This window comes from Hemicordylus capensis, chromosome 3, assembly GCF_027244095.1.
Source record: "Hemicordylus capensis ecotype Gifberg chromosome 3, rHemCap1.1.pri, whole genome shotgun sequence".
NCBI classification, from domain to species: domain Eukaryota; kingdom Metazoa; phylum Chordata; class Lepidosauria; order Squamata; family Cordylidae; genus Hemicordylus; species Hemicordylus capensis.
The window spans coordinates 131,837,009-131,855,071 of NC_069659.1; the positions used below are offsets into that span (position 1 = coordinate 131,837,009).

At 40.2% G+C, this 18,063-nt stretch overlaps 1 protein-coding gene across 15 annotated transcripts in view; it reads right to left on the minus strand.

Annotated features, from left to right (window-relative positions):
• Positions 1 to 875: 875 nt before the first annotated feature.
• The window catches only part of INPP4A (inositol polyphosphate-4-phosphatase type I A), a 165,898-nt gene continuing 148,710 nt past the window's right edge, over positions 876 to 18,063 (minus strand). For 10 of the 15 annotated variants that reach the window (XM_053306020.1, XM_053306021.1, XM_053306022.1 and 7 more), the window contains 2 exons: positions 13,903 to 14,057; positions 876 to 5,373 (listed from right to left, as the gene is read on the minus strand). In XM_053306020.1, coding sequence (XP_053161995.1) covers positions 5,241 to 5,373; positions 13,903 to 14,057 — 288 coding nt within the window. In that variant the 3' untranslated portion in view covers positions 876 to 5,240. Of the gene's footprint in view, positions 5,374 to 6,740; positions 9,917 to 10,117; positions 10,487 to 10,508; positions 10,928 to 13,902; positions 14,058 to 18,063 lie in introns of those variants that run through there. The other 5 variants (XM_053306034.1, XM_053306032.1, XM_053306025.1 and 2 more) reach the window with 3 other exon arrangements.

Genomic DNA, 18,063 nt, shown 5'->3' on the forward strand with positions numbered 1-18,063 from the left:
GAAAAGTTAAATCTTTTTGTTCTTACTTTTAAAGCTGCTGCTGTGTGGCGGCAGCATAGCGAGGATGGCAGTGAGAGCTCCACCCACCTCCCAAATGGGCGCTCGAGGCGGCGGAGAATCTGGTGCTGGAGAACTGGGAGGAGGCTGAGACGGTGGCAAAAGAACTCCTTACATGGGCCCACCTTCCTCCCAAATGATAGACTGGGCAGATTTCAGCCCATTTTGGGCCTCTGTGCATGCATGGAGATGCTCAAAACAGGCCGAAATCAGCCCAATCTGAACCATTTGGTTAGGAAGGAAGGCCCATGTAAGGAGCTCTTTTGCCACTGTGTCCGCCACCTCCCGACTCCCCAGCACCCACCTCTCCTCCACCTCCAGCATCCATTTGGGAAATGGGCAGAGCTCTCGCCGCTGTCCCCAATATGTCACCACTACGCAGAAGCAGTTTTTAAAGTAAGAAACCAATCTCCCCAACCCCCAGAAATGCACCCCTGACCCCCGGAAATGCCTCCACAAAACCTGCAAAAATCAGCTAAATTTGAAAAAACCTGCCAAACCACGAATACATGAGTCGCAGTTAGTGAGGGAGGTCTCATTTTCCCAATCGCAGATACTCAAATCTGCAATTGGGAAAACTGCAGTTGATGAGGAATGACTGTATTATATATAGGCTCCCCTCCACCCCCATTTAAGAGGCATAATTCTGGATCACTTTTATCAACTATAAGAATAGATTTTAAATACATTTTTAAAAAGAACCAAAACAAGTCTCTTCTAGGTAAACCCTAAAAGGTATAGCTAGATGTAGGTTCTAAATCCTTAAGAGCTGTGATATATGTTACTGGTATTATTATTTAAAAAAAAAAAGTCATCTCCACATTCTTGTCAGTTCTTTATTGTTTGTTTATCCCTAAAGACTAGCACATTTACAGCATACATGGATTGGATGAATTAAGACTATATAAAACAGTAACCGTATGGTTATGGTATATTAATACTGCCCCAAAACAAATAAATAAAAAATTAAATGCACAAAGCTTGGCAAATACAACTGTGTTTGGACAAAACTGTGCTCTATTTTACAATAGTTCTACATACACAAACAAAACCCCAAAAGGCAACTGTGCTGTGGGAGCTTTCACAGAACATACACAGAACATACTTGGCAGCAGATTTTTCCAAATCCTTTCATAGGTTTCTTTTTTTTTTTTAAGAAAAAAACTTTTCTTTGTACTTTACACTATATTAATCCTTGAGAATGCCTTTTCTGTGCAAACACACAAAACCTTTTTTTAAAAAACCCAAACCTCTGCTCCTATGACATTTCCTACATAGATTTATGGTTTCACAGTTTTCCATTTTCAATCAAGCTCTGTTCAGTCCATCGTTCACAGAATCCCACTCATGTGCATGTCAAGTTCTATGTGTAGATTATTAGCTGGACAAGAGTGTTTTACATATGAAATGAAAAAGAATGAAATCAGAATATTGCATCCCTTCCCCACATTTAACACAATGTTGTAGCTTGGTGTTCTATTACTTTTTAAAGGGGATGGAGGAGTAATGCATGCACAGGAGGAGCTGGGAAATTCTTCAGAAAAAGTACTGCAAAGCTATATGCTGCTATTGGTGGATCCTCACTCAAGTGCAACTGTAAAACAAGCCATTTCCAGTAGTGTAATTCAAGTAAGTACCAAGGCTCACTGTAATTTAGAGGGGGTATAACTAAACATCTGATCAAAAAACAGTATACTGGCTATGGCCTAAGGCTTTGCCAGCACACTTTGCATTACTGACATGTGTCACAAACCAGAGCTCCATTTGTCTTGCGATACAAAAGCGTACAGTGCATGCAAGCTTCTTCTTCATTTCAACTGAAAATGTACTTCTGTATGCAGGCCTGTGTATATGCAGAGTAACCCTTTTCAGTTACCTGAATAGGGAAACCTTCATGTACACATAGGAGCTCTCATGCCTGCAAGACGTTGCTGAAACAGGACAAGTATGTTGTATCTTGTAATTGCCATGCTGACACTAGTATGAACAGTCAACCCTTACTTGATTGCAGAGTCTTAGGATCAGGTCATTTTAAATACTGAAATCTTTGCTAAACATTCAATTCTTTCTCCAAAGCAGTATTAAAAGCTGAAGTATAATAATGCAAGTGTTTAAGTGCAGTATGTGATTAAAACATGTTAAACACACAACAATAAAAGTGGAGAACAGAGAATAAATTTAAAAAGTAATAAAACTTGGACATTAATCAAAGTCTAGTTTGCCTGCTAGTTTGTGAAGTGTTTTCCCCAACAGAACAGTTTGGGGGTTAAACATCTTACACAAGGTTCACAACTTTGAAACTGGAAGAAGATGAAACTGTAATAAAAAGCCAATTCAGAGAAACCGTGACTAGCAGATGTAAAGTTGCAGCTAAGCTGCTAAACCGTGAACATAACAGCAAATGGTGAACCATTTCTGTGGGCACAGAATAAATACCCAAGAAATAAAGTGCAAACAACAGGGAGAAGTAAAACATGCTTAGAAAAGACCGTATGTATTGCAGGCTGTTATTTTGTTGAGAAAAAGCTAGTCATATTTCCTATTGCATTACAAGGCCCAGGATACTACATATTTACCTATAAGTAAAACTCACTTACTGACATCCTAATGAAGTGTATGCATTAGGAGGGTTTGCATATATGCAACGAGAGCCCTTGCACAACTCCTAGTGATGTGTGCATGCTGTTTCACAAGAGCTAACACATCCGAGCGCTGCTTGTGCTCTGGAAGTGCTCTGTAGAAGTGCAAACATGTCATGAGTTATGAAAAGGTTCCCAGCATGTCCCCAAAGACCCTCCTAACACACCTGCATCTATTCGTCAGGATGTCAGCCAGTAATTTCAATGGAATTAAAAGTGAAAAAGATTGTTTTTGAACATAGCCTTAGAATCTTTGAATAGCATATACAGTATTTGATTAAAGAGATACAGAGTATTAGACATGAAACAATTAAAAAATCAATGCTTGATTTATACTTTCAATACAAACTGTTTGCAATTCCTATTTTCAAGAAAAGCTGTTGATCAGGTACTGGCAATCAACAGAGCTGCATACCATTCTGTCTTTAGCATGATGCATACGTCTTTCTGCTGGTACAATCTGCGAGTGAGTCCTTCCTATCTTTTCCTCCTATATCGCAAGTGACTTGATTTGGTCATATGGAGTGATGTCGGGGCAGGTGCATTCTTGGCACATCCCCACCCTAAACGTGTGTGATGGTGGACGTCCATCCAAACTGGCTTCATTTGTAGACTGTTATTCATCCAGAGCCTGAATAAGGCCCATTCACATATTTGCTTTTGAGGTGATAACATTCTACATTTAACAGTCATTTTGGTATCAAAACAAACGGCCATGATTCATTTTAAAAACAATGAAAATCCATTTCCCCCAATTCAACATTCTAATAAAGCAAAAAACAGAAGCTATACACAAATAAATAACAAAAGAATGAAAACAGTGGGTTTTGACAGAAATAAATTGGACTGGCTTGATATTAGATGTCAGGGCCAGTAATTTGGGGTGTGCATGAACTGCGGTTCGAGCACCGATTTGGCGCGGGGAGGGGAGTGGGAGCGGGAGCTTTAAGAAAGAGGAGAACAGGTCCTTGCCATTTGCGTGGTCAGCAGCACTATGCTGATCATGCAAAGGGCACGCATGCATGTGAGGGTGCCATGTGTGTGCTGGAGCCATACAGAGAGACTTGGGCTGAGCGCCGCCCAGCAGAAAACTGCATGGGGTAGCAGAGAGCAGGTAAGGACCTGATCTCTTATTTCTTAAAGCTCCCACTCCCCTTGCCAAACTGGTGCTTGAACCATGGCTCGTGCACACTCCTACCTGCAATTAATTTTGGATACCAACAGGAAAAATTAGTAAGAAGTACCTAATGTTCTGAACAGATGAGTCCTTTATAATTAATTTTCACTTTAGATGAAAATATTGAAAGTGGAACAGGAAGATGAGAAAACCTGCAGCCTGATGCTATGCAGCGTTAGGCACACTACACCCGTTGATTTCAGTGCTCTCAGGTGCATCAAACTCTTCCAAGGATCAGGCCATCAATCCAACTAGCACCTTGGTAGAAGGTTTTCATGAATGGAGCATCTGTCCTTTTGTCAAGAAGCTTACATGAAATCCAGCTGTGTACAATTCAAGGACACCCATTATCTGCTTTCTGGATGTGTTGGCTTGTGCTGCACATTGTTGCATGCAGTAAGCTGATCTACACACACAGAAAGAGGTTCAAGTTGACAGGTACTGGATGCACATGACAGTGCAGATATGCAAGTGATCCAACCTGTGCACTGACTTTTGCAGCACAGGTGAGGATACATTTTCCTATCTGATCTGCAGTGCAGTTAAGAATGCATACCTTAATTGCCATCTGCTTCCACTACCCACAACTATCACCCACCCATTACTAATTATATGCAGCATTTTGTCACATCCAGCTCTCTTGTTCAGGCCTTATATCTATTGTTTGCTAACACTAGTAACACAAAACATGAAGCAACATTTTTCTCAAGTGAATGAAAGGATCATGAGTCCAATCCTGTTTCTGAACCAAGAAGAAATGGGGCTTGTGTCAGTTCCTGGCCTTGTATATTACAAACACCGTATATGATAGTGTTCTACTTAATGTTAAACTTTTAATCTCTTGGCTTCAAATACACTGTGCTGCCCAGTCTTAAAACTGAGCTTTCATTTCTCCTTCGTAACAGTGTCTTTTGTACTTACTAAAATGCCCTGTGTCCCATTAATTTACTATTTACAACTCCAAAGTTTTAAAAAGTACTATGAAAGTCTTAATCACAAATCAAATCAGTATAAAAAAAGGTGTGTGTAACAGCTGCCTAAATATTGTTCATAAAATCCTTAACAATCCAGAAGTTCCCTCTTGTATTTAGGCATTTAGAGAAGAAATCAGTGGTACAGTATGTTCAGGCATCTTACATACACTGATGGCTAGTTATGTGAGTAGACAGTCATAACATTTTCATGTTACAAGGGATCAGCAAATAACCTTTCCCCCTATGAAATCCAATTTAATAAAAGTACATGCTCAGTATGACCTAGTGAAACGTACAAAAAGTTGTTTCTGACATTGTAGTCAAAGTTCATATACTAAAGTTGAGTGTATCCACATATTTTAACAGAACAATTAGTTACAGGACACAGTAATCTTATGATTCAACTTTTCCATAAGTTCCTTCAGGAGGCCTGTAATGCTTGGGGAAAGCCATCAGCTGCAGAGAATTAAATGCATATTTGCGACATCCAACATTCTTCATTGTATTTTCTCTTCGACAACCCTCGCTGGGGGAAAAAAAAAAGACAAGCACAAAAAATGACAGCAGTAAAAGAAAAAACACACACAAAAACACCAACTACTTTGATGATGAATTGAACTGGTCAAGCATTAACATACTTGAATGGGTGCTTAAATCATTTGCCATTGCAAATAGTAAAAGCAGTGGATCACTGAACAATGCAGTCATGATGCATATGAAATAGAAACATGCTATGTCTGGTTACTAGTCTTGCAGTTCTAAAAAGCAGCAGTGCATCTAGTGGCAATGCACATTTATCGCTCTAATGTTCCCAAGTATTCTACAGTACATTTGCTGTGACGTTTTAAGTCAACATTTCATTGCATACAGGACCCTAAAACAGAGATCAAAACCATTTCCATCATGTTATTAATAAACTGAAATAAAATGCTACTCTTTAAATAAATGCTTTCCAGTAACAATTAGTTCCTACATATCAGTTTAGCACAAGCTTTACTGAAAGTTAGAAGAACTTGCCATGCAATAATAGTATCTTTGAAAATTAACCTACCAGCACTAATATCGAATATCAGTCCTTGAAACTTTGGCACTATTTAATTGCTTGTGTGGGAAACCCACTCACTTCATATATAGCCATCAACCACATAAAGCCATCAGCATTATAGACTGGAACCTTTTCCTCATATTTGCTCAGTGTAGATGTTATACTGATGATCTCCTAACCTAAGAATTCAGGTGTGGATTGTAGACTCATCCAACTCCTCCCTGTCCCCCCTCCTTTCTCCAGTGCCAATTCCAACTCACTTTACTTCCTAGCTTTAACTATGATGTATATGCACAGGGGCTAACTATGGATAACACTACCCAAGCTTCCTCTTATAGCCATGGATTGAAGCTAGGTATGCAAAGTAGTTTCAATTCCTGATTACAGTGAGATTCTCTGTTAGTACTGTTGCAATGTAATGATCAACCATAAATCTGGAGAGGGGAGGAAAAGGAATTTGCATGAGAAATCAAGAAGAGTGAGGAGGGAGCACACCAATTGGCCACCCTGCTTCTCTGAACCATGGTTAAAAGAGACTGGCAGCAAATCATCACTACTGGGCCACTGTGACACAATCATCTTTTGCCACGAAAGTCAGTGCTACAGAAAGGGCTGTCTTAACATATATTTATACTACAGTTCTGAACTCTACTGCAAAGGCCATTAGATTTGATGGAAACTGAGAGATCTCAAGGAAAGCTGTACAAGGAAGCACATCATTTTGGTAGATAGTCCATCATAAGAGGTTTTCCCATTTGCTTTCTTTGGCTCCTTTGAACACGGAAAATAAAGGAATATGTGAGTGATTTCATGCTAGAGCATATCTATAAGACAGACACACAAACATATGGCTGACATATCATTTATTCACATAGTAAAAGACTAATGACAGCAACATTGAACATGCTCCTTGTTAAACTATAGCAGCTTGTCTGCAAGGTGGGCTGGGGTTTAGATCTGATAATTTCTTCAAATATCAGCATAAGGCAAGATCCAGCCAAACAAGCTTTAAAAAAAACCAAAAAACTACCACTGATTTCAGTGGGAATGCTCAGCAAATGTTTAACTTTCATGAATGAAAACCAAGAGGACATAAATCTGCTTTATCCTTTTTGCTGGACTGCATTCATATTCCTATATAGCTGGGATTAACTGATTTTATTATTATTATTATTCTATAACATATATCTTTTGATATGGTTTAATTTCATGGGTATGTGATTTTATTTTCCTTTCTTTAAAATACTGTTTTGGAACTTTGAAGTGTATTGTATCAATTTCAAGTACAATTTGTATCGTTCGGTGTCAGTTCTAACTCTTTAAAGCACAAAAGAGTTCTCAAGGAAAGATTTAAAAGAACAAGAAAATGCATAGTACATTTTGATTGGTGGAATTATATGTAAGAACTTTGACGCAATGCACTTGTCTTATTCTAGATGCACGTTATATGTAGAATCTGACCCGATTTGAATCCCATTTGTTGCACGACTGCAACGGGCACACAAAGCTCTGCATTTACAGAAGCTGCTCTGCTATCTTCAAGGTCGCTAAATACAGAGAAGAGGATAGCACAGTCTTGCTGTCCAAAAAAATTGGGGCCGGGGAGGGGGAATTACTAGCTCACCTGCTCACACACTTCCTATGAGGTTTGTCTGCAGCAGTCTGAAAGAAGGGGGGAAAGTACCAACTTCTTTCCATTGTACAAAAGCTTTTCTTGTCTCACTGCCAGGAGAAAATTAATCTTGCATGCTGTAGGCAACTAGCTATTTAAAAGGTTGGGATTAGTCCCTGCACATGCAGAACTGTGTGTATACACTGTAGTGGACAGTCTGGGGAAATAGATTTGATAAATAGCCCTAAGTGTGCTACTTATTCTTGTCTGAGAGGCAAGATATAGTGCATGCAGTGGATAGTTCCAATGCACAGGTGAAGCTTTCCTGTCAGACCAGAAAAGGAAGTGAGCCTCTGCATAACATGCATTATGTAGAAGCAAATTCAATTGAAATTAATGGACTTGCTGCCATGTTGTATGCTTAGACTTGGGCTAAACACATAGCAATACATTTGTCACTGGACTTCTTGTCGAGTAATATGGTTGCTACTCTCCCCATGGGTGGATCATGCACAGATGTGTAGTGCCAGCATTGTAGGACGGCATTGTTTGGCAGCTGCCAATGGCAGTCTATAGTCTTCATGTGGTGATGATGGAGCAAGTCTCTTGAGACTCCCACCAGGTAAGAGGGAGGCCATGGAAGGCGGTTTGCTAAGGGCCACTGGAAACCTGGAGCAGGCTCTGCTTCCATTATCAAATGTCTGTAGGAAGTGGTCATATGAGTCAAGTGACTGACATTACTTCCCATACCAGGGTCTTTGGCCCCTGGGAGAGGTGATGTAACCACATCAGCTATCCAACCCACATTATTTGTACCTAACCATGTTACTGGAGCAGCATAGGATCCAGCTGCAAAGGAGTGGCTCCCATGCCATGCTGGTAACATATGAACTAGTCCATAGATGGCAATTGCAAAGGTGGAATCCATCTCTTATGTCAGCAGTCAAAACATGGTTGAAATATGTTTGGTTAACTGGGAGAAGGCAATTGTAAACCTCTCCTGTATTCTACCAAGAAAACCACATGGTGCTGTGGTTGCCAGGAATAGACACCGACTCGATCGTACAACCTTCCCTAACCAATAAACTGAATTCAAACTGAAAGTAGTCAAAATTAATGTGATCCAACAGAACATGAAATTTAGAATTCTTATCTAAATCATGTAATTTTAAAAAGTATCTAATTATTATATCTAAACTCATCCAGAAAACTGAAAATCTAGTTTTACAGCTGTAAAAGCTCTTTGAATACACAAATATGGATATTTGTTACTTTTAAAAGTCTAACAATTTAATTCCTGTTTTATTTTGTTATGTTTGTTGCAAACCACCCAGAGATGTGTGTTTGGGGCGGTATACAAATATACTAAATAAGTTTTATTTATTTCTATGTAAACCACTTTGGGAACTTTTGTTGAAAAGCAGTATATAAATATTTGTCTATATTAATATTAGTATTCTGCCACAGAATGTGGTGATGGCCACCAGTTTGGATGGCTTTTAAAGGGGCTTAGACAAATTCATGGAGCACAGGTCTATCAATGGCTACTAGTCTGGTGGTTATGGTTCACCTCCAGCTTCAGATGCAAGATGCCTCTAAATATCAATTACAGGGGAGCCACAGCAAGAGAGAGGGCATGCCCTCAACTCTTGCCTCTGGGCTTCTCAGGAGGCATATCTAGTGGGCCGCCGTGTGAAACAGGATGCTGGACAAGATAGGCCTTGGGCCTGATCCAGCAGGGCTATTCATATGTTCTTAAATAAATATTTGAGCAAACACAATTATTGTAGAAATTACGATATTTCTGTTGCCCATTTGGGTTTTGGGGAAGTTTTCTAAAAGAGCAATTAAGTATGTTAGCATCTTCCAAACATTTAAAATTATTTCATCTCCTCTATCTTAAAGTTTAACAGTGAGCTGAAAAAGCCGATTAGTGCATTTTTATGGCAATGTATGTTGGTTTTAACATATGATGGATTTACAACACACTATAAAAATATTTTTCCAAACTAAATTTAAATGGAATTACAGGCAATTAATAAGGTATGCTTTCTATATACTCTTCCCTTTTGATACAATAAAAAAGTAGATCTATAAATATAATGAAAGTATATTGCATGCAGTATACTGCAATTCAAGTTAGTTTAGTTTTGTTGGTACAATATGTTGCGACAGATTTAACTATGAGAAAGGAACATATGCATGGTTCTAAAGACTGGGTGCTATCATAATTTAGAGATTATGCTTGGAAATCAAAGTAGAAAGGTGCTCAGTATAATATTTGTTTAGATAAATGTGTTACAAATTCCCACTTTTTTTCTTCTCATATCATGTAAATATGAAAGGCAATATTGACACACTTAAGAATATACAAAAAAAGATACAAATTCTTTTTAGACCATGTTCCTTTCTCTGGAATACATGAAACATGTGAAACAAAATTGTATGTATATAGAGAAAGAGAGAGAAAGAGAGACAGGATTTAGATGCCTGAAAAATATTTGGTAAGAGAAATGAATATTCAGGTCGGCTAAAGTACCGAGGTAACAGGCCGCTGTCAGACTATGTTACAAGCACTGAAAGCGTAACAACAATTTTAAGCGTTCAATACAATTCCTTTTCATAAAATAATTTGATGTGTATTCACAGGTTTAGTACAATAGAAACACAAAATTGTAAGGCATAATAATAATAATTCTTGGCAGACAATGCTATGAGACATTCTTTTGACAAATAGGTACCAGGTGGCAATAAATATTCTGGCACTTCATTGGATTTTTGCTTTGTTTTTAAACTCATCTTCATTTGCAACGTAATCTAGCCACCAGATATGCAATGCTCAAAAACAGCCACACAATCAGTAAATTGGGGCTCAGAGCTAGCAAAGGAATAGAGTAGAGAAGACTGGGGTCTAGCCTGAAATCCCGGATGGGCACCAGGCCACACAAGTTCTTCTGGGTGACTACCTCCCGTGTTCCAATACTGTGAAAAGGAAGAAGTTTGGGGAGAAAAAAAATAAAGAGGAAGAAAGGAACACACACATGCAGTGGATGTACCAAAAGAAAGAAAGAAAATAAAAACAACAATGTGGCAAAAGATAATAAAACCAAGTAAAGGAAAAAAGAAACTTTGAAGAAGCCACAACAGAAAGTAGAATGTGTTAAGTAAAAGAAAATTGGGAAGTGTGCCAATTCAAAAATGATAATAAGTAATAATAAGAGGCACAATTACAGAATAAAAAGGAGAGAGAAAGAGAATAAAAAGAGAAAATAAGAAAGAATACTGTAGTCTACTGAAAATAAATACATGTAGGTTGAACAAGAATGGTTTTCCATGTTCATTTTCTCATTTGGCCAAGCAATGTTCCATGCTGCTCTGCCATGCTTCCACATGCTGCAAAGAAATGGAGCTCTGAAAAGCAAACTGAACATGAATAACCATTATAGCATTTGACCCTTTCAAAAAGTCTTCAGAGCAAGTTGTACTGCATTATTGCAATAACCTAGCTATTAAATGTAGGAGCATTAAGGAGTTATTTAGCTCAAAGGTAGATTCGTTCTAAAAATGCTTTTCAATTTTTATTTTTAGGAGAGCCATAATGGGCAAGGTAAATTGTTGTTAATTGTTAATTGTTGTTAGCCGCCCAGAGACATAAGTTTGGGCAGGGTATAAAATAAATAAACAAATAAACAAATAAGCCTCTTTCTCAGCCAAAAATACGGTCTTCCAGGAACAGGTGGCCAGCTTGGAGCAGGGTTCTTCAAATCTACCCTTCATTCTAAATTCTGACTATATCCACTGTCCCATTTTAAATTTTAAAGGCTAAAATGGAATTCTAAATTCTTGGATCCAGATAGCAAACACTGACAGAGCATTCTTGGTTCCTACCAATGCTGCTTCTACAGACAAAATTATCAGCATGGGTTAGACAAGATAACAACATGTGCGTGAAGTGAGCATGGGATTGAGGTGTTTGCATATAACATACTCTCATAGTTGTAGCATTTTAAGTAACACAATCAACATTGGTGAAACTTGTTCAAACAGTAGACTAGCAGCTCAGGAGTGCTTGTGGATCCAGTGCTGCTCCTGGATGCCAGGGTGGCAGCAGTGGCCAGGAACTCTTTCAGAAGCTTTGGCTAGTGCACCACTGCCATCCCTTCCTGGAAAAATGATTTATTTCTACTTATGTCCAGAATGGATTACTGGAATGTACTTCAATTGGGGCTGCCTTTGAAAAGTGTTCTGAAGCTTCAGTTAGCTTAGAATGCAGCAGTCAGAATACTTTCTGGAGTTCTATTCACATCTAGTGCTGTTCCAGCTGTACTGGCAGTCAATTTGCTTTCAGGCCCAATTCAAAGTAATGGCCATAACATTTCAAGGCCCTAAATGGTATGGTATCACAAGAACTGAAGGACCATCTCTTTCCATATGAACCTGCCTGGTGCTTCAATCAACCACTGAGGAGCTATAAATTGTCTGCTCAGCACCTGAAGTGCAGCAGGTGGGGGACATGAGGCAAGGCCTTTTCAGCTGCAGCATCTAGATCATGGAATGCCCTTCCAAAGAGGTCCATAGGTCTAACTCGCTGCTCACTTTTGATGAATGGATAAGCAATTTACTAAGAGCTTTTCATGAAAAATTTACAAGGGAAGTATCAGTGGGATATGGCAGCATTTTATACCAGTCAGGCAGTTCGCCAAAGTTGTTGCCTTGCAATAATTTTTATGTTAATGTGTGTCTGAGTTGCATGGCATTACCATTACTTTTGTTTTAGTTTTGTTCTATGTACATAAATAAACCTCTACTATTATTATCTGTTTTGACAGAGCTTTCCCAAAATGCTCAAAGCACTCCATGTACTGGGCTAAAAATACTGGCCAACATTCAGACTAACCCTCTGCTGATGTGCCAATTTTTCTGTTACACAAGGAGGGAGGAGCCATTTCCAACCATCTCCTCTTCCCCTCTGAAGCTGCCTATGCCTCCCAAAACTACTTCTGTGTGGGTTGAGGGTGGGGGGACTCTCAGGGACATAGTTTTTGGAAGCACAGGCAACTGCGGTGGGGAAGAGGAGATCACTGAAAATTGCCCCTCCCTCCTTGCATAACTGAAGAACCCAGTACATCAATGCATGGCTAGTCTGAAAGTCAGGCAATCTGTGCAGTCAGTGGTGCTTTGACGTGCTGAGCTTTGGCAGGATTATGCCCAAATTTATCAAAAATATGGTAAGTATTGTCAGAATGATGTTTAAATGCAATTGGAAAATTAATGAGAATACAATGGGAATACTTTTCTTCCTCTCCTCATATTTAGGTGTAACATTTTCTGAATGAGACAGCTGGTTTAATCACAAGTCAGTCAGTCAGTCACATTTGAGTGGATTCCACTTTACGGAATTCTATGGTTCACATACAAGATCCTATAAAGGATTCAGAAAGTAACATTTTTTGAACTAAGGTGTTGCTGTTAATAAGCAATTAATTTTGTTTATAAAGCATTGAAGATTTAGAAAGGGTCAAATAGCAAAAACATACAGAAAGGATAAGAGAACTGAACACTTCTGAGAATTTGGTGAGAAGACACAGAACAGTACATTCAGCAAGAGTGAATGTTGAGAACAGAACTCCACACGCCATTGTAGTGTTGAACTACACCGATAAAGACTGAAACTAGATTTCTTATCCTTTCTTTTTTGGTATATGAAATTTGAGCTTTTCAGCAGTGCTTGAAACAATGTATTGAACAACAGTACACAGATTCCTTTTTGAAAAAATAGAATTAAATTTTGCAAAACTTCTGCTGCTTCGGAAAACAGAAGTTAAACTGAAATGACAACAGTACACCGACAGGTTGTGATGGATTTTGATTGCTGCATCATGAAACATTCATAATGATAGTTTGCTGAAGGAGCAAACTGTATCGCTATTTTGAGTAAGCATAGCAAACCAATGCAACCTGCAGATGTTTATTCTTCATAGAGGAGGTAATTATACAGATCACCGCCAAGGAAAAGGACAAAACAGCAGCCAAGGCAATGTCACTGTTACAAACGTGTAGATCAGAAAAGACAGCTCTCTTTGCAATTCCTTTCTTTGTATCCAATAAGCTGATGACTAAAACTTACCAAATATTCTCCTGTTTGGAAGAGTTCTTTCTAATATAAAAATCTGACAACCCTTTATATCAGAAAACTATTAAGTGACATATGTCAGGCATATGTAAAATATGTCAGGCAGCTGTAGTCTGTGTGGTTTATCTTTCCTGATGTAGCTTCTTTGTCAATAGTTATATTTATTATATAACTATCTCCATCAAAGATGGAGAAAACCACCCATCTGCAGTTTACATGGCTCCAGGATTAGGAATAAGTGGCCAGGGAGCAGATCAGTGCTTACCTCCTCATGCACTCCAGGGCTTGTGTGAAGACCTGAGGAGCCATTCCGTGTTCGTGCTGCAATATTAGACACTGCTCCAGAGTTACCGACATGGCAGTCCTATCCTTGGCACTTTTACAGCTTGTAAACCGAACACCATTTAATCTGCGGCAAATCTAGAAAAGGATATGATCCATGAGCTCTTTTGTAATGCTGGTAGGGAGAATATCTGGAACTACTCTTCATATGAGACGCCAGCTAGGACTGAGGGGAGCCACTCCTGGTGGGAGGAGCCACATTCCTGTTGAGTCTGTCTGAGTCAGTTTGAAACCTACTCTGGGAAGAGGCAAAACCATCTGAGAAGGTAGCAAGCTTTTCTTCTAAAAAAAAAACCCCAAACACTTTTCTTTTACAAACAAACAAACAGACAGACAGGAGGGGGAGATTTTGAGGGGCTGGTATCTCTTTAGGGGAGAGGTCCCAGTGTGGGTGTGTGTCTGTGTTCATTTTTGCCAAGTCTGGTTTTGGGGGCCGTGTAGCTTTTATTTTTAGTTTCTCTCTTGCCTGGAGAGACAGTGGGAGGCGTCAGCTAGGGCTGAAGTGAGGCACACTTGGTGGGAGGGGCCACGTTCCTGTTGAGCCTGTTTGCCTCAGTTTGAAGCCTACTCTCTACATAAGAGGCAATGGCCAGGGATATTAGCGAACAGGGTCACTGGAGGTTGGCATGGAGTTTAGTGGGGAAATGTGCAGGGGAGCATGAAAGGAGCCCCCTTGATCACCAGGAGCTCAGTGGGAAGAGCAGGTACGTACTACTCCCTCTTTCATATTCATAGTCATACATGCAACACTCCATGCAATACACTGGGTATTACCCCCGCCGGCCTTCTGTCTTCATGAAAAACCAGCCAGAAGGGGCGCGGGTGCTACCCAGTGTATTGCATGGAGTGTTGCATGTATGACTATCTGCTCGATGGGCAGCAGTTGTGATTGTGTGCTCGGGGCAAGGAGCTATCAACTTTCAGCAAACAAATTCATTCCCTTGAAGCCAAGATGGCTGACTTGGAGAAGCTCAGAGTCTTGGAGAGGTTCATGGACAAGACCTTCAGGGATGTGCTAGAAGCATCCCATTCCCAGGCTGATGGCTCCTCTGCTGTCAGGGAGAATGAAGGCCTTGGGGAAGGAGGACATCATTCTGAGGAAGAGGGAGACGCTCCCTTAGAAGGAACCCCTCCTTGCATGATGACTCCACATCTTCTTGCACAGGGGATAGATACTCCTCCGAGTGGTGGGGGCCTCCTAGTAGTGGGCAATTTGATCATTAGGGATATAGAGAGATGGGTCTGTGACTTGAGTGGAGACTGCACAGTGACTTGCCTGCCTGGCAAAGGTTGCTGACATCATGCTTCTAGATAGGCTGTTAGGCAGTGCTGGGGAGACATCTGCTGTCATGGTGTATGTCGGCACCAATCATGTTGGGAGGTACTGGAAGCTAAATTTAGGCTGTTAGGTAGCATAATGAAGTCCAGGACCCCCGAGGTGGTATTCTCAGAAATGCTACCTGTTCCACATGCAGGGTCAGCGAGACAGGATGAGATGAGGGATCTCAATGTGTGGATGAAACAGTTGTGATGGGAGGAGGAGTTTAGATTTGTTAGGCACTGGGATACATTTTGGGACAAGACAAATCTGTACAAAACGGATAAGATGGAACCAGGCTGCTGGCACTCAAAATCAAGAAGGTCGCAGAGCAGCTATTGAAATAATGCCGGGGAGCTGAGCTATATTTGGTGCCATCTTTTAAGGTGTGAGGGTGTAAATGATTCAGATAAAACAGAAGGGTGTGGAATAATACCAGATAAAGAGTAGACAGAAGGCTGTGCTACCTGGTCCAAGAGATCAAATGGCCAAAAGAAAGATAGCACACACCAGGTAAAAGATTCAGCGTATAGGTGCTCATAGACCAATGCCAGAACTCTGAGTTAGACTCTGAGCCAAGGTGGACAAGCTGGAGTGCTTGGTTGCTAACGAAGAAATAGATATAGTGGGCATAACAGAAATATAGTGGAAAGATGAGAACCAGTGCGACACTGTTATTCCTGGATATAAACTCTATAGAAAGGACAGGGAGAGGTGAATTGGAAGTGGAGTAGCACTGTATGTTAAAGGAGGAATAGAATCTTAAAAAATCTAGGAAGACCAGAGTCTTCCATAGAAACTCAATACAAGGTGACAATACAAGGCCTGAAAGGAAGTGTGGTAATATGGACGTGCTATCGCCCTCCAGGTCAAAACAATGACAGTGACTGGGAGTTGCAGAAGGAAATCAGGGAGGCATCCTGATCCTGAGAGAGAGCTGTAATAATGGGTGACTTCAATTATCCACACGTAGACTGGGTAAATTCACATTCAGGTAATGAAAAAGAGGCCAAATTTCTAGATACGCTGAATGACTGTACCCTAGAACAGTTTAGTCATGGAAACAACCAGAGCAAAGGCAATCTTGGACTTAATCCTGAGTGGTGCCCAGAACCTGGTGTGAGATGGAACCTTTAGGGAACAGTTATCATAGTGTGATCAAATTCTGCATACAGGCGAGGAGAGAATCATCAAGGAAGTCTAACACAGAAACTTTGAATTTCAGAAGAGGAAGCTTCTCTAAAATGAGGAGTTTGGTGAAAACTAAAAGGGAAAATCAGGAGAGTCACTTTGCTCCAGTATACACAAGACAGCTGTAATGATGGGTGACTTCAATTACCCTCACATAGGGCAAATTCATGTGTGGGTATTGACAGAGAGGCCAAATTTCAAGACACGCTAAATGACTGTATCTTACAACAATGAGTCATGGAACCAACCAGAGAAAAGGCAACCTTGGACTTAATCCTGATTGGTGCCCAGGACTGGTGAGATGGCATCCACCCAAGAGTCCTTAAAGAATTCAAATGTGAAGTTGCCAACCTCCTTGCAAAAATATATAACAACAATATTTAACAAATCAGGCTCTGTATCGAAGTTCTGGAAAGTAGCCAGTGTAACACCCATTTTCAAAAAGAGATCCGGGGGAATCTGAGAAATTACAGGCCGGTTTGCTTAATGTCTGTTTCGGGCAAATTGATGGCAAGCACTCTCAGGGACAAAATTGTCAGCATAAAAAATAACAGCCCTGTGCAGGAAGAACCACCATGGCTTCTGAAAGGGTAAATCTTGCCTCACCAACCTTTGGGAGTTCTTTGAGAGTGTCAACAAGAGTGTGGATAAAGGTGATCCGGTTGATATAGTATACCTGGACTTTCAGAAAGCTTTCGACAAAGTTACTCATGAAAGACTCTTGAGCATACTTAGCAGTCATGGGATAAGATAACAGGTCCATGTGTGGACTGGTAAATGGTTGAAGCATAGGAAACAGAGGGTAGGTATAAATGGACCGTTATCTAAATGGAGGGAAGTAAAAAGTGGGGTTCTCCAGGGATCTGTACTGGGACTGGTGCTTTTTAATGTATTCATAAATGATCTAGAAGTTGGGGTAAGCAGCTGGATGACATTCAGCTATTCAGGCCAGTGAAATCCAAAAGAAATTGCAAGAAGCTCCTAAAGGATATCTCCAAACTGGGGGAGTGGGCAACAAAATAGCAAATGTGGTTCAATGTTAGCAAGTGTAAATTGATGCATATTGGGGCAACAAACAAACAAAAAACCCAACTTCACATATACACTGATGGGATCTGAACTGTCAGTGACTAGGAGAGAGATCTTGGGATCATGGTGGACAGCTTGTTCAAAGTGTCGACTCAATGTATGGCAGCTGTGAAAAAGGCCAATTCCACGAAATCGTTAGGAAGGGAACTGAAAATAAAACTGCTACTATTATAATGCCCTTATACAAAACCATAGTGCTGCCACATTTGGAGTATGGGAAAACTTCATTATACGTGCAACTACTATCCGCTGTTTCGCATATCCGCACGTGGTAAAAAGACACCCAACCTCTCTATCCGTGAATACGAAAGGGTTAAAACCCACGTATCTGTGGTTCTTAGAAGGCCGGAAATTACTGAGGAGGTCATTTCTGGCTACCATTTTTAACAACTGAGCCACTTTGTGGTTCTTCTCCTTTAAAAAAGGATTTCCCCCATGATTTTTTGCAGTTTGGGAGAGCATTCCTCGATACATGGCAACCCCGTG